This window comes from Mytilus californianus, unplaced genomic scaffold (genome assembly GCF_021869535.1).
Source record: "Mytilus californianus isolate M0D057914Y unplaced genomic scaffold, xbMytCali1.0.p SCAF_1, whole genome shotgun sequence".
NCBI classification, from domain to species: Eukaryota; Metazoa; Mollusca; class Bivalvia; order Mytilida; family Mytilidae; genus Mytilus; species Mytilus californianus.
The window spans coordinates 87,810,715-87,836,192 of record NW_026262581.1 but is presented as its reverse complement, the minus strand read 5'-3'; the positions used below and the strand labels follow the sequence as shown (position 1 = coordinate 87,836,192).

At 31.5% G+C, this 25,478-nt stretch overlaps 1 protein-coding gene across 14 annotated transcripts in view; it reads left to right on the top strand.

Moving 5' to 3' along the window:
• Positions 1–25,478, top strand: part of LOC127709019 (uncharacterized) — a 61,614-nt gene that overhangs the window by 10,636 nt on the left and 25,500 nt on the right. For 11 of the 14 annotated variants that reach the window (XR_007985483.1, XM_052214393.1, XM_052214312.1 and 8 more), the window contains exon 2: positions 4,293–4,389. Coding sequence is in view for 9 of the 14 variants with exons in the window: in XM_052214369.1 (XP_052070329.1) it covers positions 4,293–4,389 (97 nt within the window). In the remaining 5 variants the exon portion in view is untranslated. Of the gene's footprint in view, positions 1–4,292; positions 4,390–13,120; positions 14,199–17,114; positions 17,214–25,478 lie in introns of those variants that run through there. The other 3 variants (XM_052214403.1, XM_052214352.1, XM_052214378.1) reach the window with 2 other exon arrangements.

The following is a 25,478-nucleotide window of genomic DNA, read 5'->3' as shown; positions in this document are numbered from 1 at the left end:
TTGTTAAATGAAGGGAAATATTCACAAATCTGATAATTTCCATTTTTTGTAAAACAGTTTGATAGTATTTCATTTCTTTTTTTTTTCTTTTTCTACATTTAGTCAGAACTTTCAAAGGTAAACAAATGACATATCATTACAGAACTTTCGATGACAAACAAATGACATGTTGAAAAATAAAAACCATATTTTTTCAAGGTTTTAAGCGTTAACATATTTCCAGACAGTAGATGACTGACAGGAAATATAAATGTCCCCTTATACAGCTTCAAATATGATAAATTAATTACAAGTATCACTTCTCACGTTGGCTTGTAAATCCCCTCATATAAAAAATACTGAATCCGCAACTGAAAAGACTCGGTTCATGCGTTTACTAGAAAATGGCTTCAAATTAACTAGTTGATTATACTGCCATGGATTCTGTGCACATGCAGAATCATCCCCTCCCCCATAATATTTGAATTTGACTCAGCTTTGTCAGCCGGATTATTCTTTGGAAGAATGATCTTGAGTGTTTGCATGTATTATTAGTTACATAGTGTACTAGTGACCTAATACGATATATATGGGGTCAGTAAATTCAATATTGGGTGAGAGCGAAGCTCAAATCCCCATAAGGAACTTACTGACCCAATATGTAATGTATTAAGTCACTAGCACACTGTGTAACAAATTTATCTTACCGACTATCTTAACATGTGGTATCTAGACTAGTGGCCTGTCAAAGTGATCAAATCTTCAATACCGTTTGTATTAAAAACCTACTTCCATTGGTCTATACAAAAACAATTGCCTACAATAACAACTTGTAAGCTTTAAATGTGTTTTACGAATATATTTCAATCGTTCATCATCAATTTCTTCGTCTGCTGAAACCTTTTCCATTTTTCCTTAACACCGTGTTGTTTTTATAAAGGAACGTAACACCACTACTAACCGTGTACTGTAAAAGCCCGCCTACTAACCCCATATGAAATATACTCCGTTTCCAGGCAGCTGCTTCTAACCAATCATATTCATAGAAATGTATAGGAGGTAATATAAGGTTAAATTCTTTTCCGATTAGGGGTTGTATTGGGTTTTTTTTCTGTTCACAAATTACGCTTATTGCACAGAATTATTCCTGTTTATAATAAATTGAGCGCCATCAAATCATTTTTTTGTCGTGAATTGATTTGATGAGCACAGGCGCTCTTAAAATAACAGACGACGTAAAATACTTATTTTACAAACACGTCAACATTTTTTTTACAGATTTGCTGGTCTTTTCCGAATATAAAACAAGTGTGAAACTACTTCAGAAGCAACCAAACTGAAGATCGTTTTCTGAAATTTTCAGTTGCATTATAGTATCCATAAAAAGCAGTCTATGTGTTCGATTATAATGAATTATCTTGTCTTTGTTTTTTCAAACGAAGTCAAGAACATGTTCCTTTTGCCACAATAAACTTTATAAAGTTATAAAATTAAAGTTTTCAATTACAAGTATTCGGTTCTTCTTTACTGTATTCTTTAATTGTAAAAATCAGCACCAATTAAAATGGCTAATTGCTACAAGACAATGAGCATGACTTACGATATCATTGCACAACAAACTGCGCAGAAGGAGCGAAAATTAAAACTCTCATACCACCTTAAGAAAGCCGAGTTGAGAGTTAAGAAAGATCTGTAGCGGGTAAAAAGTAACGGAGTTCAGTTGTTATCAAATAGTCCGTTTCTATGTATGTTGGCGTTTGTTTTTGTTGCACGTCAGTGTTTCTGTTGTTCCATTGTTTTTCTCTTGTAGTTGATGTGTTTCTCTCGGTGTTCATCTTGTAACCCGGATTTGTTTTCTCTCAATCGATTTATGACTTTTATACAGCGGTATACTACTGTTGCTTTTATTTTGCAAATCAAGAAATCGGGGATGAGAGTTTCAAAAATTGAGGTTAGAGTTGGGAAAGTCAATTTTTAGAGTTTAATATATGGGAAATAGGATTTATATCACAGGTTGTTTATTATCGGACGACCATTTAATACTAAAAAGTAGGCTTGTAGCTTTCATTCGAAAAAAAAGATGAACATGAATTCTGTTTCATTACATAATATATATATATATATATATATACATTGTTTTCAATTTAGACTTTTATATATATATATATATATATATATATATATATATATATATATATATATATATATATATATATATTCTGTCCTGAATGATTAGAAAATGTTCTGACCTTCGTTTGCGTGGAAATTAAGAAATTAATATCTGACTGTCTTTAAGGAAAAAACGTTATTATATGTCTTTATGTTCGAAAAAAGTAAAAAAAACTTTACACGACAATATAGATTCATGATTCATTGAAACGAATAAATATGCTATGAATATAATTAAATTAAATAAACGCTTAACTTTTTTGTGTTCATATGGTAATGTTTACGTTCATAAGACGTTTTGCTAAAAAAAACAAATTAAAAACTGTTCATTACAAAAAAAAAAAAAAAAAAAACAAGATACCAATTTGATCAGTGTTGATTGAGGTCGTGCAGCAAATATACCCCGAATCATGTATGAAAAAAAAAAGATAATCAAGATTTATTAGATATTCCCAAAAACTGGTTATTTTTGACAGTTTTGATGTATTAGAGATACGTCTAAGACTTATAAAACTGTTGTAATCATATATTTCATCTCAACTTTTATAATTTATAATATATAATGATGCAAAAACAGAAGTGTTCATATATAATCGATACTTAACTGGCAATCCGATTAATACATAGAAACCGCTACTATTCGCGGGTTAATTACGCCTTTTACTCTGTGAAATTCCTATATTCAAAGTATTATAATCAAGATAAAAAAAAGTGAGGGCTTCGAATGAATTCTACAGGGAGCGAGACAGAGTTTATCGACGGGGTAAATGGGTCCCGCTATGAGTTCACCATTTGATATGCAATTTGACACTCAGTCAAAATATCGTAACAGAACGAATAATTAAATGAACATATTTACTATATAAAATGTGACCAACAGAGTAATGTTGACGACTTTTTGACCTTTAAGATAAAAAAAATCAAAAGGTAATACACCTTTGAAAAAAGTGTCACTATGGCAATTTCGGCGACACGTAGTAGAATTACTGCTGCTTGTTAACTTATTTCAATTAACATTCGTGTATTGTTATCTTCTGAGTGGCTGTTTTTTATCAGTCTGCATTATTGAGAAATTAAAGTTGAAACTACCTCCAGGAAAATTGGTGTGATATGATATTGGATTCTCTTTCTAGGTCCATTTTAATCATAAAGGTCAACACGTTTTCAGGTATTTCAAATGCTTAGAACAGAGGAAATTTAAGAAAAGTGCTTACGACTTAATAAGTTGATAAGGTATTATCTGTTTTATTTTGCAAATCGATATTTTTGTCTTTTACTTTTTTAAATATAAATTATCCAGTCTTAAGTGTTTCGTTTAATAATGGAAAAAGCAACATCAATAGTAAAATTGAATGACAAAAAATTTAGTTTAGTAGTTTACATACAGTTGATAATCACATGGAACGTTTGAAGAGCATTTTCAAAAATGTTGCATACTCAAGGGTACTCTGATTTTTTTTTAACCAGGGTTGATACACATGGCATATGAAGCATATAGCACGTCGACGCACCCGGTCTCGATCATTTTAGAGTTGATCCAATTCTTTCAGTTTGTTTTTGTAACCTTGATCCTTGTATTCTTATTCGCTTTACGAGATTTTGAACATCAATAGACTACTATAATATTATTGCATTTATTCATTTGATCTTTAACAGTTCAAATATTGACTGGTTTGTTATATGAAAATATCGACGTGATACAAGTAGGCTGAAATTTGTCAGTTTATAATCAGAATTTGTTTTTTGTCTTTTTCCTTGTTGTTGTTGATTTTTTTTTTTTTTTTTTTTTCTCTCTTGAGACAGGTGTTTAAAAATCAAAACTATTCAACTTTCAAATACATTTGTAGATTAAAAGCAATACACTTCAGATAGACAGTCCTAATTTTTGTATTGTTTGCTTGATTATTATTTTATAGTGACAGATTAACAAAGTCCTTACTTATGTTTTTGCTTATTACATGCATTCCCTTACAATCCGTTCACTGTGTACATTTTGTAATCTTCTTACAACACCTTCAAAACATCAGAATCACTTATGTTTTGTTTTATTTATCTAAGTAGGCTGTGTTTAAAATGCATTGTTGCGGATCTATATTGATGAATATGTGATTTTAGTATCTTGTTTTCATTTTGTTATAATATAGGTCAATTATGAGATATAAAGGCCAAGAATACGTAACACTAGTTTTACTGGCTGCAGTTATATACTTTTATATTTCATGGAAGAACAGATCGATACTAGTAAGTACTAATATGTTTTTGTAGACTGCTGTTTGTCTTTTAAATGTTTAGTTTTGTTTTGTATTTTGTCTTGGTGTTTTCACTTTTGTCTTTAATATTCCTTCTGTATCGTCCGCTTCTTTCTGTAGTATACGTCAACATGGAGAAATTTCGAATCCAACAAAATGAATTCCACTTTATACATGTATCTGTAATACCATTCGAAATTTGGGGTCTTAATGCTCTTCAACATTCTACTTTATTTGGCCTGTTGAATGTTTTTGATTCGTTCGTCACTGATAAGTTTTTTGTAGACAAAAGATGCGTCTAACGTATAAAATGTTAATAATGTTAAAAATGATATCTATGACGAGTGTATCTATATCCAAACTCTAGGTCACATAGATTCACGAAAAGAGATACACAATATAGTACTCAAGATGCGTATTAATATCAATTGTTTTAGAGAGGTAATATGACACATAAACAAACATACCACTGACGAGATTCATTGGTCAATGGTTACACCATTAATACATATGTGACATTATCTTTTATCTCCAACAATTAAAAACATGTTGTAGTATATATACGTAATTTATCTAAAGTGAAGTATGTGTATATTCATCGTTGTTTATTTTAGAGATCACGGTATTGGACGGTTACTAACATTATGAATTTAAAATCAAGGTTGATACACGAATCAACAAATTAAAAAAAAAATAAACGAAATAATGAGTAATATTTTAATTGTTCCCAATTGCATCTAAAATGCAAAGGTAATTTGATTCTTCCAATAAAGAAAACAAAAACACACACCGGCTGAAATATACTTTCCCCTGTGATCTGTTGACCTACGAAAATGTAACTGGTGTTTTTTATGCGAATGCGATTGGCGCATTGTTCTATCGATAATACGACATGATAGTCATCATCCACCAATGATGCGAAAGACGAAAACGTCCGATGTTCTTTAAATCTTTCAGAAGTTTACCATCAATGTTTCGAATAATAAAATATCCAATATTTCTGACAAAAAAGAAATATTTGTAAGAGCTTTAGTACATTATACATTATAAACACCGGCAATGTTTTCTTTCCTGTCTTCCAACCGCTTCAATGGCAAAAAATATAGAGAGTTTTCAAGATCGTTTTTATTATGCAATGCTATTACTTAAACTTTAAAAGTAGAGATTCATTTTGAATATAGCGTACTTAAACATCTATGCATCTTGTCTAAGATGCTTAACTTATGGGTATGTTTTAATATATATAGTAATGTAACATGAGTATTAAGCAGTATGAACTTAATACAACAATATGGATCCAATAATGAAATACTTACCCTTATATTCCTTTTTTTCAAGTCAAGCATAGTGCTGGAAACCTTGCATTTAAATGAATATTCCTAAATACTTACATAATAAGTAAATTGTTACTGGTATTCGTATTAACTTAATAATGTCTCCCTAATATGTAGTCCAGCTTACGATCATGTCCCGATAAAAAACAACGAATTAATTTTCAATTTAACGAACATTGATTTTGAACTTGTATCTTCAAATTTAGCAACTTCTCGGATAAACATTGCACCCAACTGTAAATTTACATATGTGTCTGATCAACCTCGATATTTGCCAAGGTTTGGCTTTACTTATTGTCCTTTTTGGTTTTATCAACTATTCAACGTTTGAATTACTGTTTAATCTTTTAAATTTTTTGTCCTTGAGCATCACGGAAGAAAATCATGTTATTAACAATCTGAATCGACAAAAAAAATTGTAAACACTCCAAATTTCGGCAGCAATTCTCTAATGAGATGAAAGTAACATAAAATTGAGAATGGAAATGGGGAATGTGTCAAAGAGACAACAACCCGACCATAGAACAGACAACAGCAGAAGGTCACCAACAGGTCTTCAATGCAGCGAGAAATTCCCGCACCCGGAGGCGTCCTTCAGCTGGCCCCTAAACAAATATATATACTAGTTCAGTGATAATGAATGCAGTGTTCTTGAAATAATTTATTCGTCCTAAATATAATTTAGAGAATGACAATGTGAATTTCAAAGTAGGTAGCTAAAATAACTTTGTTTAAATTTCGTTACTTATTAAACATGTTCATCAGAGTAAATTGATATAATTTTTATTCATATTTCTATAGCAATATTCATACTTTCAAAATATTCATTCGTAATGACAATAACTTCTTTTAATTCAAAATCATTTGCATTTGATTTAATCATAACGGTTTGTACGAAGCATGTCAACGATATGTAAAAAGACAGTTTTATGGTCAACAAACGTCGACATTTGTCATCCAATAAATAACACATCAGGATATGTATGAATAGGTCTACCTCTGAGAAAACATATATATGAAAAATTGGGATGTGAATTTTATGTCTATAAAACACAAACAAAACGCGTAAAACTTCAGCAGATATCTTTCGGTCTAAGTATATCTCTCTTATTTATTTCATCGACCAATCTATAAAACCCTATTCCCAACAGTAAACTCCTGTTTGTATAAATTGTTGATAAAGTCTTAATTTGATGTCATGGGATGGACAAAATCCTTAAAAAAAAAAAGTGCTCACATAAAAGGGTTTATCCAAACATCTTTTAATGTGATGTTACAATATGTACCTACTACTCCGTGGGGGAAGGGGGGGTGGAGGGGGAATGACATTTAGAGTCTATGGAGGTCTAGCAAAGTCAGTTCTGAAACTTAGCATCAGCATTTGTATTTTTCGCGTTACGGTTTGACAGAAACTAAACGGATCGGTGATTATTTGGTAACTAGTTTACGAATAATTAATAGATGATTAATGATCGATGATAAACAAAAATATTTAACTTATTTCACGAACCATATTTGAGAGAGTCCCTGAAAACGGTCAGCGAACAATAAGTTTAGATAACTTTATGAACTGATCTGACTGATACATATATAAAATACATGCATAGCCGAAACGAACAGGCAATAAACACGATTCTCGAAGAAAACATCATAATTAATCAATTTTATGTTTATTCATCGGAACGACGAATGAAAAACAAAAGCACAAATTAGTTTTGGTCCTTGGTACATTTATCTGATATCATGTAACAACTAATCATTGAGTGAAATTGGCCATTCAATTGAGATGAAGATAAAACATTGTAAACAACTAGTCAACATTGCAGCTTGTAAACGATTTTATATACAGGTATCTCCCCCTTCAAGGTATTGCTCTAGCGACACACCATGCGTTGTATTGTCACTATAACGAATTTGTTGACCAGTATACGTAGGATTTATCTATAGCTGTGTTGATTCAAAATAGTTATCTTATAGGGGTACTAGTTTTAATTCTTTAAATGTTTAAACAGGCGTTAATTCATTAGATTGAGTCTTTTTCCCTTGCATGGCATAATATTGAGCTTGATTTGCCTTGGGGGTGTTGCATGTAAAAACATGAGATGCTAACCAAGTTGTCGTAGCCACAATCCCAATTGAAAAAAATGAAAACAACACGTTATAACTTTCATGCATACGAAGCGCTTTTCTGGATATACCTTCACCAGGAACGTTCAAAGCCGAACATTTGAAAGCCAAGGATGTATAAGAACCGAAACAATTGAAGATCTATATAATCAAAAGGGACCTAATAGAATAGTCAAATACATCTAAGATAAACTTTGCCTGAGGGTTTTGCAACCTCAGTTTCTTCGCAATATCAAAATTTATAAACAGACAATTTATACATAAATATGACATCCCCGAATTAGTGTTGTCAGCGATGTTGTAATTACATGGGCAACATAAAAGGCGTCACATTTGATACAGGATATGTTTACCTCTCTGACTTCCTGAAATCACTCCTGATTTTCGTTGGGGTTCCAGTTGAACAGTCCTTAATTGCTATGTTGTGTTGTGTTTACTGTTGTTTGTCTAATAATCTTTTTTTTTTTATTTTTCCCATGGTGTTGTCAGTTTGGTTCTACTTATGAGTTTGCATATCACTTTGCTATCTTCTGCATGTCCTTTACGAAAAGGATTAGGTTGCATTCTTAAAAGAATATGCAAAACAGGATGTAAGACAGTATGAAAAAGAAGTAAAAACAGTTTCTAAAACAGTCCAAAACAACAATAGATTTGATTTAAGATCAATATGAGCTGAGATACAAAGAAGAGTTGAAGTTATAGAACTAAATGCACAATCGCTAGAGGTACAAAACTTACAGTCAAAAGAAACTAAAAAAAAATATAAAAATTACATATTAGTTATTACTTGACAAATGTATTGCCAATATTTGAAAAAGGGAAACTACATTGAACTAACTGGCGAATACGATCAAGCTCCGCAATTCCATATGTTATGTTCCAAATGTATACATTTTGTTATCCGGCACCCAAGACCGAAAGAATAATCCAGGAAAAGAAATTCATTAACATTTTCGAACACTAAACCGGGTATACACAATAAAAGTAATGTCCCATAATAGTGGAGCAGCGAATGTTGAAAAAAACCGCTTAGTTAACGAGTTTAATTACCTAAATACCTCATGGAATATTATAGTATAAATAGTCTATCGATTATTCAACTTAAAAAAACATGTTTGTCGTAAATATCAAATGTGGTGACAATGACGTTAAAAACGACCTTAACTGACGTTACTAAACTGTCACCGAAGACCCCACTTCTATTTCGATAGACTTATCTCATAATTAACCCTTTTCGAAACATGATTTGTAAACTAAATTGGTTAATAGGGTTACTCTTGAACTTAATACATTATAACGACATTTTGAATGAGTACTATATTTAAAGCACAGAGCATCTGAAAACTGTGGAAAAACAAAACAAAAATCACTATTTTCACCTAGCCTTATTTGCACGTGCAATTAATGTGCTTTTTACAGGTACAACCGTAAAGCCGTCGTATAATACTTAATCGACTCAATTTACTTTCTGAAGAAAATTAGTAATAAGCAGTATAATTGGTAAAACATGTGCATTTCATTAAAATTTCACTTCCAGATGTTTGTCATACATAAACCGACGTTGTTCTGGTTTCTAGTTATCAGCCCACATTAGGCAATTTTGCGATGGTCATTCGTAGTTATTTTCACGCGTATTGCTTGTTTACGATTTATTAATATTATTAGTTATTGTTGTTTTGTCGTGTTTGTTGAATTTAACCGTGAAAGTTACAATTATTGTATGATACGTTTGGTTTTCAGGTGTGTTCTACTTGTTGGACATTCATGTAAAAAGACAATTACACTAGTTCGTTAAACTGGCTCCTTCCGATGCCACCAAAAGGTGCTCTGAAGTTGGAGTTGACAAATACATTACCTGCAATTTTGTATTTGCTGAATTTTAAAAAAAAGCAACAGATTCTAGAAAAAAAGTCTGCTAAATGCTGCAATACTGAGACGTGATGATTTATTAATTTTAGTTCAATAAACTATGTAACGATAAGTAAGCTGATTGAACCATTTTTAGATATCACAGGTCTTGTTTTAAAAGCTACACAAGTAAACAGAATTTTAAATTAATAGCACGACTGAAAAGGAAGCACCAGATATGAAACCAGATTTGTCCAATTCTTTGTTGGTTGAAAGTAATGTTGACCTGGCCTCTCGATACATTTAAGTCACTGTATAATTTGCAAGAAAATTTCCAAAGGAAAGTGAAAGCATTACATACCATGCTGCAAGATTATCAAATTTATATGATATAACTGTTAGAGCAAGCGACGATGATATGCTATACCAAAACAGCATGAAAATTTTCTCAATGACGCAGTTTATCATTCTAAAGAGTATTTGAAATTATAGACAAAGACATTATTCGTGAAAAAGAGACTCTTGCTATTTCATCAATGTTGATAATGTACCAGTCTTTCATACCAAATAACATTAGTAAAACCTACTTCAATTACTCTACACTCAAGACTCAACTTAAGAAGCACTACAGAGATGCAAAAGTGTCCTTTTCTAAACAAGGACATGGTATATCGAACATTTAATTTGCAAGCGTCATTTCTATTGGCGACGCCTTGAAAGCCTCGAATAACATCAAAACCTAGGAAAATCAAAAATGGTTAAAAGCCTACTCCCTGCTGACACCATGAAGAGGCAGATACCACAATGATTTTTCATGCGTTTCATGCTGATGCAATGTTTTTTACCTGATGCTTTAAATTATAAAATCAAAAAGTATGTGTTCAGACTAGTTCCATTGACAGCTTGAAGGATAACAGATGGTTTATCCCAGTACACGCCACTGTTTCATCTTTTGACCCAGTTGTCACCGAAATTCTGACCATCGTTCATGCATAGAGTGGAATTTATTTCACTTCATGTTTTCGTGATATCGGTAAAATGTCGAAATGCAACCTCGTTAATACTTGTAGCATTTGTCGAGACCATATTCAGACTATACCAAGATTATCAAGTACTCAGTCAGACGTATTAAGTGAAGTAAGTCCAAACTAAAGTCGAGACAGTAAAGTACAGTTAAGTACTTAGAGATTTATTGAGTATTGTCAAGTAAAATCTTTGCTCGACGTTACTGATCGGGCGCAAAATATTTTTTTTTCAGACTCCGAGCAGTTTGCAGTTTCTTGTCAAGAAATGCTATTTATCGAGGTCGACTATCAAGGTCATTCAGTTGCAGTTATTTATTAGGCTTTGAAATTTCCATCAAACATTTTACCTTCGAAAAAGTTATGGAATACGTTGTTCTGACGTCATGTGCAAATATGATACACTTCTAAGTCGGAACTTAAGCATTGATAAATAATACTACTTGTATTATTCATTGAATGGTGTATAGATTTTCCAAAAAATCTGCAGTTTATTTCTCCAGATGAAACTTATATTTATTAATTGATGACCTTTGACCTTGATTCAACGCATGATTGGACCAGTTTTCATATTAACGACACATATAAGTAGACGATGTAAGCTTTCAAATGAACTATTTTAATTACATGAGGTATGTAGGTAATTCACATTTCTAAAATTTTCCTATTACCGCTCCACTATAAGAACATTCAAACTCCGTCAATTTAAATTATGAAATAAAATGAACAACCGCTAGAGGTACAAAACCTGCAGTCAAATGAAATCCCAAAAAATATAAAAAAAATAGAAATATACTACGAACGTAAGTTAATTTTTGATAAATGTATTGTCAATATTTAGATAAGGAAACTTACATTGGCCAAATTTGCGGTTTTAGGAAAAGATTAACAGTACACAAGTAATAGATGATCCGTCAACCACAACACTCCAGAATATATCTAACGGGCACATTAGAAACTGCGCCCAAGACTAACCTTCGCAATTCCATACTCTCCCGACTTTATTCGTGTGCCTTCTTAGACGGAAAGAAAAATGAAGGAATCGATTAGCATTTTCAAACCCACACTAAACCGAGAATAAACAAGAATGGTAACGTTATATAAAAATCAAACAACGTACATAAAGATGTCTGAGACAACATCGTTATCCTTGATGATCGTTCAATCTTCTGAAACTTAATAATGTTATTCACAATATTGAATAGTGGTATATGAACCAAATTTTAATCTATTTTATTCTATTTGGTGTAATATATAAAACTTCTTCATATTAGTAAAAGATCTTTCTTACGAGGGCGCTGGGTCGTTATGAGAAACAGAGACTGCAGAGATATGCATCCAAAAGGAATCGTAATGAGAGATAAGTAACTAAAACAGAGGTTGCGTGATTATACCTCTCAAATGGATACCACTGTTGAGTTGAAAATAGTTTATTCTTAAATTTCAAAGTTGACGAAAGTTAAATAATTACAATAGCGGCTTCGTATTTATATATTCTAAATGTAGAGCACTGAAATATGAACTGAAAACATCTAGAATTTTAGAATTGATAAAGGAATTACAACAATCATTGCGTAATTATTAGAACTACGCCTTTTCATTGATTCCATTTGGTGGTAACGGTAATTGTCTTATCTAAAATCTTTCCCGAGTGATCTTTCCTCCCTAGACAAAGCAGTTTTGTGGTCTTTGATAGTAACAGTTAATCGATTGAAATCTTCCTTATTGTGGATAGGGGCACTGCTTTTTCTACTTTTGCCCATTTCAGAAACATTAGATAACCCATTTTGGAGTTATTCCCCCTGAAATGTCCATTTGTAGCAAACTTAATTTTTTTAATTTTGAAAACGTTTATAGATAGATAGTATTTCAATGTAAAAATTGACTAATAAAGTCAGATCTACAAATAGTTGACTCTTGATTTGAGTCTATTTTAGCTACATTGTAAAGGCCATTTGAGTTTTTGACACCCCTTTAGTCTGTCGACCGTTAGAAATTTGTTCAAAAATCTTTTCCTCTGATTCCGCTGCAAAAAATTTCAACTGAAATTATCCGTAAGGTATTTCACAGAAAATCGTTTATTTTTTTGTTTTTAATTTCTTATCTGCCAAGAAAATGACCATAAAGGTAAACAAAAACAAGGGGTAACACAAGTTTTTGGCTTTAATCTTAGATACTAAAACAATTGAAGCAAAACTGAAATAGGTAAAAATATTTTTAGATATAGATGTCACATTTTTTCACACAAAGGAGTTATTGCCCGTTAAATATAAATTTAACGAATTGTTAATACAAGTGTCAAAATCCATGATTGATAGAAACAAACTTTAAGTTGCTACCATGTTCAGCATAGTAAGAGTTATGAATCCGCTACAGATTGGTGCAGTCCCAACCTGTACGAAAGTTAACTTGGAGAAAATGTTTTGACTGCTTTCCATGTTACCTTAAGAAATTTTAACAGACTAGCAAGTTAAATTCGTTGTTGGTAGACAAAACCTGTCTGCTTTTTAAGGACTGTTGTAGAAAATATTGACAAGTCTGCTCCAGACTATACTGGTGGACTAATATGTTTTTGACAAGACGTGAGAATGAGCAACTTCTGACCATACCCAAGGACAGGTCTGTGTTTGCCAGATTGCTGTGTTAAAGATCATATCAGAACTGAACTGACCTTATGCGTATGATTCTATTTTCCAGCAACGTTCTATACTCTTTAGTGACTTTAATTATACACAAAATTCTGTTTTGCATTTTATATTCTTGTACATATACCATAATGGCTTTACAATTTTGCGCTTGTTGATCGACTTATATAGAATCACGTATCATAAAAGAAAGGAAAGTAATGGTTATTCTTTTCATTTGAAGGCGGAATAACAAGTTATCCAACGTATTGGAAGAATGTGTATTTGATGGGATATTAACAACATTGCTCAGGTGCTTTGTACCCCGTTCTGACAGTCTAAACTTTCCTTAATATATATATACTATGTAGAACTTGGATTTCACGTACTTTTCAATGATTTGCCTTGGATTTACAATTTTATTTTCGACGGAATGTTCAAATGAATGTTCTACAGTACCCGGATATATAAGACGTAGTATAATTTTGAGCATTCTCAATTTAGTAGAACCAACTTTACCGATTAATGATACCTAGGACGTTATATATCATATACTGACACTCAGTCAGTCAAGTATGATATTTCCAGACGAAACCGCTATATATAGTTATAGGGCAAACCCCAGATTTCATCCTAAAATTTAGGAGATATCAGGTTGCAACAATTAATTGATGTTAATATATTACAACCTCTTATCAGCTTGATCTGATGACTTGTTTTGTAACTCTTATCTGTAACCATGGTAATCAGAACATTGACCACAAGAAAAATAGATGTGTACACTGTACAAAAAAATTGCAAGACATACGAGTGTACTTGTATTACAGACAGGCAGCTAATTTAAAGGTATGTTGTGTGAAATAATTCCTACCACTAACTTAATGTAAAAAGAAATTTTCTGTTTCTCTGTATCATTTTTGATATGAAGTTATACTGATAGATATTTAAGACCTTTACATATCAATAAATTTAAAAAAAATTGTAATGAAAAAAAACTGTTTTTAAAATCCAATGACTACATTAGAAAAGAAAATCGGCTAATTGCTTATTCCAGAGAAGACCAATAAAATTTACATGCCTTCAATTTTTTTTCATTTTATGATTAAATATTATGAATATAGCAAAATAGTATTGCTGTGTTGTTGACATTTTTACCTTTTATGTCTGTTTGTTTTGTTCACACATCGTTGTCAATATAATGGAATTTTATGCGACTGTCATACAGTAGTATTGACTGCTAAGCGAAGAATTCACTAAAGCTGCTAATTCAAATTTTGACTTGGCTAGGGATATGACCCTCGATCCCCTGCTCTCAAAGCAAGCCTCTAGGGATGGATAAAAGGAGAGGTGTGGGTATATCATGTTAATAGCAAGAAAAACAGTTAACACTGAATGAACTACCATCTTGATGCCAACATACAGTTTTCAACCAGTGACATTTGTCTATTATGTATGTCAAGCTATTTACTGTTCAATATTCCCTACAATTAAAATAAAAGGTGTTTTTGTTTTAGATCATAAAACGCAAGTTCTAGTAATAAAGTACCAAATTACAAAAAGTCCCATTTGAAGAAGATAACAATAAAACAGTGCTGAAAGTTGTTGAATTAGTCAGAAAACATATATAAAGGAAGGAGATAAAGCCATCATAAAAGATAACCTGAAACTAGAACTTACCAAAACAATAAATTCAAAACTGTAGATGCTAACACGTTTGTGACCTTTCAGGGTGTTAAATGTACATTTCTAATCATATAAATGAGTATGATATCTTAAGAAAAAAATGCTGCAGAAATGTCAAAAGTCCTTTGTGGATAGAAAGATGACAATTGAAAATATATCCTATAATTTTAGAGAGAAATTTCGAATATAAACTTTTTACTGCCATTGGTAAAATAGCCATTAATGAAAATAATTAGCAATCACTACATATCAATTACAAGGCGAATTTTAGCGAGAATGAATGAGACAAAAATAGTATATTTGAGTACCAAAATAATTGAAAAATCCACTCACATTAGACTTTGAAGAAACCTCAAGAAAATCTGCTCTCTAAACAGGCTTATAACGATTTGTAAAATTGCATATACATACTGACATTTCCAAATGCATCACCGAAAATGAGCAGAGGAAAGAGGCTTCTGGGTTAATAAATGAGGAAACAGTACACTGAACAATATCAACAATACGTTCAATGGTCTTCGACAATCCGTTGGCAAATACCAAAGATATATTTTCAAGCAGAAGCCCACCGACACTGTAACTGAGTTTGTTTCATAGCAATGTTTAAACCATACCAATGGCGTTCATGCATTTGTTGAATGTAAAGCTGAAGCAAATTTTGGGTCGCTAGAGGAACAAGCTACACTTGATCGTTCAGATTCACATAAAACACATGGTGTTGTTGTACCAGAAGTGGTTTGAATTGAAGAAAACATTTTGAGAGGATATAGTTGTAAACAATGTACAAATGACAACTATCATTTGTTTCATTTGAGAGAAGACAATTTTTCTGGAAAGCTAGGGACCCACTTTTTTTCATGTTTTAAATACATATGATGAAGATTATATTCACTCGAACCGAAAAAATAGATGTCTAACTACTATTCAATTTCAATTGTATTAAGTGTCAAAACAAAAAGTAAGATAACCAAAAATCTAAAATCATCTTCAAGATGGTAATATGTACGTTCTGACCTCGACAAAAGATACTATGAGGCCTATTTGAAGCATTATTTAATAGAACATCAAGATTTTCAAGGTGAAGTTTCAAAATTGGAGGTATGCAAGATTTACTGCTGTTATATTGTGTAGTTAGATAATTTAGTACGATGTAGTCCTGATCTTGGAAAAACACAGAACAAGTCAGATATGTACTCTTACAATCACAATACAAGGTCTTCAAAAACAGTCATACACAATTGAATCCTGGCACCAAGAAGACTGTGATCTACTTATAAGGAATGGATAAGGTGTCAGAGTAGAAGATGTATTTGTGCAAGTGACGATGGATGCCAAAGGATGAGAGTACTCCACATTGCACAATAGGCCAGAAGGAGAGCTCGAACAGCGATAGAAGTCCATGAAACATATATGTAGTTATTTGTTTTCGTTTCATGCTAATGAGATTAACTTACCAATTACTCCACTAGGGAAAATATAGGATTCTTAGTACTTACGTGTTGGCCAAAACAATATTTCAAATTTCGTCCTAGGTTATGCATGTTTATATGCAATATCCATCCTTTTTTACTTTTAAGTCGGATTGACAAATATCATCTTTAACGTGTCTTTTTTGAATAACTGATATATACGTATGACAAGGACATGTGGAAACAATATTCAACGTTGTGTGTTTTTTGAACACTGTTAAAGCTCTGTGCATAAGATTTAAAGTTGTGAACTCAAGTTTACAAAATGTGAAACAAATTAGACATGTTAGCTTATAGTTTCTGCGAGTACTATTTGATCAGTCATTTGTGTTCTTTGCCTGTTATTATTAGTTTCCGTTTTATATACCGATCTGATATATTAGTCCTCTCCAACTGAATTCAAAGTTTGTTTTTATGTTAAGTTTTTACACTATTGTCCTTGATAAAGGAAGGATTGAAGTCCTACAGGTACGTTAATCCTAAAATGTGCCTGTCATAAGCAAGTGGTTGTCGTTGGTACCTGTCTGTAATATTTTTATTTGTTCATTGATGACGGCAATAGACTATTTTCATATTACCGACTTTTGACTCCGGATTATATAATTTGTAGACTGGTTACCTTGGACATCATGGTACCATGTAGGTAAGAGCAAGCTAAAGAAGTAAAACCAAGCTTTCAATCGGTACAATTTTGGTGGAAAATTACCTGGTAAATATTTTTTTTTCACTACAAAATCAGTGTTTATCATTCATATTTTTAAATTTATTGGAAGCAAAGTACAAATTCAGAGGAAAATTATAGACAACAGTAGTTAGATTATCTAAATTTGTAAAACCCAGTTGACAAAAATCAATCATTTGAAAACCATTCAAATGATTGGTTTCACTCCGAAAGGTTAGTCGTTACAATAAGCGTATCTTGTGGTTCATCGAAAAAACTTTTACAAAGGTGTAGTCTCTATTAGGATTTGACACAAATCAAGAAAAAAAGAACAAAAGTTCAATGTCGTATAAAATTTCGCTTAAAATTTTGTACTGTGACATCTTTTAAAATATTTTTTATGTTTTGCGAACTGTACGAAACATTTCCACAGAGTCATTTCCAATTGGTCAATCTATTTAATCGCGTGTAAGTTCTATTGCCCCATTGCAGAAATACAATAGATATTGTTCTCTGTGTAGTTTATTCAGTGGGGTCTTTAAAAATTGTCTAAGAGAAATCCATCACTCTTTGATTAATTAATCTTTGTAATAAAATCATCTTATGAATAGATGAAAATACATGTTTCAACTCACAAAAATGCATGTGATGTTGTATTTGTTCACTATCAATGATATGTTCAATCTGTTCGATATCAACACTGATAAAAATATGATTTCTGACAAAATTTTTAGAAAATTTTTAGCAGTGTTCCTTTTGCTCTGCTTGGCTATGAAAAAATTATAAAATAAACTATTGCACCAACCTTGCACCTAAATGATTCTTTATCTGCAGTTTGATTTGTATTAACTTCTCAAAATGTTAAAATTTAAATTGGTGCAAGCATGGTGAGGTGGTCAAAATGTAGGAAAACCATCCCAATTTAAGTATTCTTGCCTATTTTCCCGATTATGACGTCTTTTGCACTTACCATTATGACGTCATTAAACATTTTCTTGCTAGATAAAAACAGTTTTTTTTAATCATTGACTCATATTCTAATAATTTATGGGAAAAAAATCTGCTGGGTTTAATTCTTTTATTTTTTTGTAAATCTGGGGCCATTTTAGGCCAATATAGCCCCTACTCCTTTGCATTTTTCTGTTTTTTGTTAAGTTATAGATTACATTTAAGAAGGCCTAATTTAAACATCATCATTTTCCAGTTTTTTTTTGTCAAAAAAAAAAAAAAAAAAAAAAAAAAAAAAAAGAAAGAATTCAATTAGAACAATGTAAAAAATTTTGAAAGAATACATACTGAAACAGCATAGGGATCATTTTTGAATTGCTCTTCAACATCGTCTTTTTCGTCTTTTTCGTATTTCTAACTATCAACGAGCACAAACACCGACCAGTTTCAAATCACTAACACAGAACATTCTCTCGCAGAACAACCTTACCATGATCATTATAAAGTTTTACACCTTCAAGATTAATCTTTATCTTTTTTTTTTTCAAAATAAAAAAATAAAAGGAAATAAAAAGAAACAGTAAACATGACATAAAAGGTATTCTGTTTAAACAGATGTAGACTCGATGAATACTGTAACAACTAGATTTCAAAGGTTTGGTTTAATGTGATCGATTGCTCAAATATTAAAGTGTTCCCTATTTAAAAGTTATGTTAATGGAATAGTCATAACTATACAAAGTTGTGAATAAAATGGAATTTTCTGCGAATGTCATACAAGTGAGATTTTCGCTAGCTATATATAAGAAAATGGCTGTATCAAGTCAGGAATATGAGAGTGGTTATCCATTTGTTTGATGTGTTTTGAGCTTTGATTTTGCCATTTGATTATGGACTTTCCGTTTTGAATTTCCCTCGGAGTTCGGTATTTTTGTTTTTTTACTTTTTGATATCTGTAGGATGATCAAGGTAACCAAGTAAATATTTGCGTAAGACAAACAGTGGTAACCCAAGTAAATATCTGTGTAAGGTAACCAGAGGTAAAAAAGATCAATATGTGTAAGAGGTGACATGAGGTTACCTAAGTAAATATATGTGATAGGTGACAGCAGATAACCAAAGTTAATATTTGCATGTTGTAGGTGACCATAGATCATCAAAATAAATATGGGTAAGGTCATCAGAGGTAACAAAATAAATAGGTGTATGACAACCAGAAGTAACCAATTGAAAGTAGATATAAGTGTAAGGTGACCACAGGTTACCTAATTTAATATATGTAGGGTCATACTCCTGGAGCACTCTGATCTAAAAAATAAATATAAGGCTCAGTTACATATTCAATAATTCAGTTTTGTTCAGTATACGTAATTAATTGTTACTTTCTGGTGGACAGAGTAGTGTTCAACGTTAATTGGAATTCATAAAATGCATATGAGGACAGGTACCTATTGATGTTTTTTTAAATGATCTCTATTTTGTACTAGTTCAACACACAGAGCTTTTTTTGATTTTCGGGCTAGCTCATAAGGTAACAACAGCCAGCAGGAAGATATATCACCCGGCTTATAAACATAATTCTGACCAGGATCTGATCAGTCTTTGTTCTTACTTCTCATTGCCACTTTCATATTTACGAGATTAGCTTTACAGTTTGTAGTTTTGACATGTAAAATACTATTGTTGAATTTGAAAAAAATAGCATTAGGATGCTATCAAGAGTCATTCTCTGTAAGCATACAAAACTGAGTCGCAAAGTCAGTAATGGATAGTAAATGTTTTGTATATAACTAATATAGGACAATGGTGTTGATAAAAATTACACCATTCCAGACCCTTTTGTTTTCCACATAATTAATATTATCAATAATTAACAAGTTCCGGGTCGATACCGATACCAATAGTATATGTCACCTGTTACCTATTACCAAATCTGTACGTTCCGCATCTGTCAGGCGTACCACCATTTGCTATATACACGGGTCAAAAACACACCTGAACTTCGTCATTATACAGGGTTGACACTACTCAATTCAATCATTGTCACATTGTTTCCGTTTATTGTTTTTTAATCAGTGTTACTTTATAATATAACAATACAAATACTAAAAATCCAGACTTGAAATAATGACGTAGGTACAGTTTCTAATTTGTTAGCCGGCATGACGTAAAAACGGCGAAAAAAAGAATTCAACTTTATATATAACTTATATAGGACAATGATGTTAATTACAAATTACACCACTCCAGGCCTTTTTGTTTTTCAAATAATAAATACTACAAATAATTATTAAGATCCAGGTCGACGGATTCAAACAGAAAGATTTTGAAAGCAGAGAAAACCGTGCCTCTTATAATCAACATGACTTGATTATATGACAATACCAATACAAAAAATCCACTTTAAAAATAAGGCTTATACATTATTAGATAACTCAATTCAGTCACGGACCCGCGATGTCGTGGGTGTGGTCTAGTTGAAATAAAACCTACACATTTCAATGACTCACGAAGTCAATTATAATAAAATGTAACCGTGAAAAATATAAATTTATTCTTCAGATGAGCTTGATCTGTTGACTTGCGATATATTTTCTTATTTACCAAAACAGTTCTATATTTCGTATGCAATTTGCTTAAAACTGGTTGCATGGTAAATAACTTAATATCAAGCTTTCAAAAAGTTAAATTTTCTTCTCACATAGGTGTCGCTATTGCCATTACAACCATATTAGCTGTACTATAAGAAACTATATTTTTGTTAACTGGACACAATAAAAAAAAAACAAAAAAACAAAAAACAAAAAAATAAAAACAAAAGCAAATCGGAATTTTCAAAAAAGTATGTTTACGTCTTGTTACTTACCATTAACTTGGTTTAAAATCTTGCAACCTGCCATTTGTTTTATTATTCATTTCATTATATGGGTAACCTCCTGTTTTAATTAGCTTTTGACTAATGTTGACCAATGATCTCTTTTCAATAATGCATACCATCCAATCCATTCTGAACAAATAAATTCTTAAATTTTTTTCATTTCTCAATATATTCATATCTTATCTACAGTAACAACATATGTCTTTTCTTAGAAATTTTTTAATCAAAGAGAGTGGAGACGATTACCTATATGACCTAGTTTTGTGCTGTAATACTTGGAATTATCATACAAAATTTGGATATATCAACTAATGCTCTATTTAATTATACAAGTTATACAAGTTCGTCAAGTCCTATTATTAAAGCGTAAAACAAAAATACAGATCTAGAAAGTAAATTATAAAAGGGTGAAGTCCATCAAAACTGAAAAAAGGGAATCGTTATAAACCAAATAGAAAGAGTGAGAAACAAATGTCATACTCCTGATTTGGTTAACAGGCATTTTTCGCAGAAATTGACGGATTCAGCCTAGTATTATAGCTGGCTAAACCTCCCACTCGTATTTCAGATGTTTAAAGTACAGTTATATTGATAACATAGGGTGAGCAATCCGAACAATCATAACTTACAAGAAAATAGTTTCAATTGGAAAACAAGTTCAGCTGAAATACTTTGTGGGTAAAAGATGGTAAAAACTTGATATATGCGAATATACTCATATGGTGCAACAATACGCGTGTGGTACGGGTGTCCTATACTAAGAACGTGCATTAGTTATCACCCTCCGAGGTATCATACATTAACAGTTTCTTAAAATGTGACTCATTTAATTAAAGGAATTCATTGTTACATGAATAATGCAACAGTCAATTTAACTCACAAATGAAGATTATATTTGATTAGAAAAATTTACATAGTCATAATCGACTTTGACTTTGGAATATAACTTTAAGAAATATCTAAATGAACTGTTAATCCAGAAGTTAACGTTTAAATACAGGCATTTGTGGCATTGCACACTTTTTGGTGTTTTTATTTGTTTATAGTAGATTTAAACTTTTTAATGTTTCAAATTATTTTTAGTCATTTAAAGTGTGCATGCTTTTGTCCGCACGATTTTATACAGTAGAAGTTACGTGTCGTTCCTATATTCCCATCAGGAAATAAAAATAGAGGAACAGCACGTATAAACTACTGTTATTGTAAGATTGTAGAAATAGCAGCAAGTGCAATTTAATAAATATATTATAGCTTATCATATTTAGTAATGTACTGAGATTGTAAAGCACAATTTGCCCTATTAAAACAAGCACATTTATAAAATCGTATCTGTAATTCAAAAAAGTCTTTTGAAAAGATTCTTCCTTACTTGGCAGAATCTAATTAATTCCTATAGTTGTATCTCAAACCGTAATTTACAGAAAAAAGTGGTAAACTATTACTGATACCCTGTAGACAACAAGATTCTGATCTACAATTGTGTCCTGATTTGACAACAATAACTTCAAACTATTTCTTCCGAAAACAGTTACTATTTATCTATTCTAAGACTTTTGTATTCATAATTAATGTTATAACAATGGCAAGATATAAGACTTAAAAACCTATTGTCTTATGTTCAACTATACGAGGGTATCTGTCATAAAGATATAGTAATAAATGTACATCAGACCGTTGGTTTTCCTGTTTTAATTGTTTTACAGCAGTCATTTTGGGGCATTTTATGACTTGTTGTTCGGTGTGAGCCAAGGCTCCGTGTTAAAGACCGTATTTGACCTATAATTGTTTACTTTTTACACATTGTGACTTGGATGGAGAGTTGTCCTATTGGCACTAATACCACATCTTCTTTTTTCTATGAATATCACTTTACTTTCAAAGTTTATTTAGATCTGAAATCTGCATTTATAAATTCGAGAAAATGCTAAAACATGCAATGTTATATTTTGTTATTTCCTTCCACATTATGCTTGCTGTGTCAGACATCATAAAATGATCCTTGAAAAAGGAATTTATATTTGACAGATGCATGTCAGTCATAAAACATTTACAGAGGATCCTTTGTTCTTTCTTATTCAATATTTAATATCAACTAATATATTTTGATATATTGGCATTTCGCAACATTTTTATCGTATTGTTCTTATTCTAACATCAGATTTATTTTCTTCTTTGATAGCAAATAAATAAGTTAGCAATGAGCAATGATCATCTGCTTGCTATTTGACAGGATTTAGATCTAAAATCTTGCAGGATAATATTCAACTGGCCACTCAATATTCAGATACCAAATATCTATCACATAATTTATATTATTTCTCTTTTTTTTTTTACTGTAACACAGCTTTATGATCTCACTAAGAGCTTATTGTGAAGCCTAAACTGGCCTTGCAAGTTACACAAATGCATATACATATTCTTTACATATTCTTGATTGTTTCAATATATATTGTATGTTCCTTCTAAACAGTTGTCACCTTTGTGACACACTAATGATTTATAATACAGTCTCTGGACTCACTAAGAGCTTAACAAAAAAAACAACTTTTCAAGAATATGCTTTTTGAAATTTCATATCTGTAGCAAAGGTTTTCAGATATCTTTGATTAGAAATAGCCCATATAGCTTTCCTATTGTCATTACCTGGGTCTATTCATATTAACACACATATATGTGTATATTGACAAGTAGCATAACCTAATGCACTACATTTAAATTTCTTATACTGAAATAAGAAATCTTATTTTATTCACAACACTTTGTGATAATGAAATCTTAAAAATATTTTCCATATTTGTATAAACTGTACGTCACATTGTGGGTACATTATGTCAGGGATACGAGTACAACTTCGTACATTTTGTACTCGCCTTGAAAATCAAGAAGATGATTCTTCTCATATACTTCTGTGTAGAGATTCATTCCATGTAAAATTAACAAAGATAATTTATAAACGTAAACAAATTATTTAAAGGGGAACATGTTCGGTCCACTATTGATTGCGTGACACTGAGCACCTGTTCGTTTTACACTACTGTTCACGCGTATTTTAAAACACGGTCAGAAAAGAGGACACCGAAAAAATACTTTTTTTGTAACCAAATCGGATACCTTTTCAAGTTATTTAATGTTTATAAAACAATTTTTACTGAAACAACGTTCACAGTTTTACAAAATCTTAAATTTCTGGACGTCGTCACAGATTACAACGAGTTAGACACCTCGCTGCTTGGAAAATTATATGATTGACACATACAACAACCGCAGTTATTATAGCAAGGTATAGCTACGTCATATCAATAGGTCAGGATTATGACCTTTTTTAATTGAGATGCTACTCGGCGAATGAATGCTATATGTTGCTTTTTCGAAGAGCCGAAGAGCGTAATTAGTAGAATGCATGTTTTATGTGATGCGTATCATCTTTCCATATCCGCCGTCCTTCAACCATAGCATCTGCTTCAATGAAATGAAGTAATTTGTATTCATTATTTCGTCTTAATTGAATGGTCAGTTATCGTAATCATCTCTATTGCCTTTGCATGTTATTTGTTTTCTTTGTTTAAATATCATAACTATAATTTATATTAGTGAATATACATACTTATTTCGATCTGCTTTAAAAAATATTCCTACCATTTTATATAAAAGTCTTTCGGACTGTTAAGGCGGTAAAACTCCAATCAAGATATATTCATTCAAATTAATAATACTGCAGCATATCACAAACATAACGTTACGTTTTATCTCTCAATAAAAAATGAAAATCTTTTTGTTATTGAGAGTTTGTACAGTCTATTAAATTCCTCTTCAACCAGCTTTCAATGGCTAGAAGTATAGGGGGAGGGTTGCGATCTCACAAAACCTGTTTAACCCCGCCGCATTTTTGCGCCTGTCTCAAGTCAGGAGCCTCTGGCCTTTGTTAGTCTTGTTTGTTTTTTTAATTTTAGTTCATTTATGTATTTTGGAGTTTAGTGTGACGTCCATTTTCTCTGAACTAGTACACAATTTTATTTAGGGGCCAGCTGAGGACCACCTCCGTGTGCGGGATTTTCTCGCTGCGTTGAAGTCCCATTGGTGACCTTCGGCTGTTGTCTGCTGTTTGGTCGGGTTGTTGTCTCTTTGACATATTCCCCATTTCCATTCTCAATTTTATTCAACAATGTTACTTTCATAACTCATACAATCGTAAACAAATGCTTTGCTTTGCTTATCAAGAAGCTTAAACATATTTACATTGATTGATATTTGTTTAATTACGTTTACGTAAAGTAATGGAAAGCTGATATTCGAGCGGGTGAAGATAGTTAAATTAAATCCCATTATTCTTTTTATCGATTATTTGTTTTATCTGTATGTTTTATTGATAATATGAAATAAAATCAAATAGTGAGTAAAACTATTTTTACTCGTTCAAAAAGTTGTGATATTTAATTGTTTGCTTCTAAGAATGATGTCGCGTGCATTTCATTGAGAAATTGACGCTG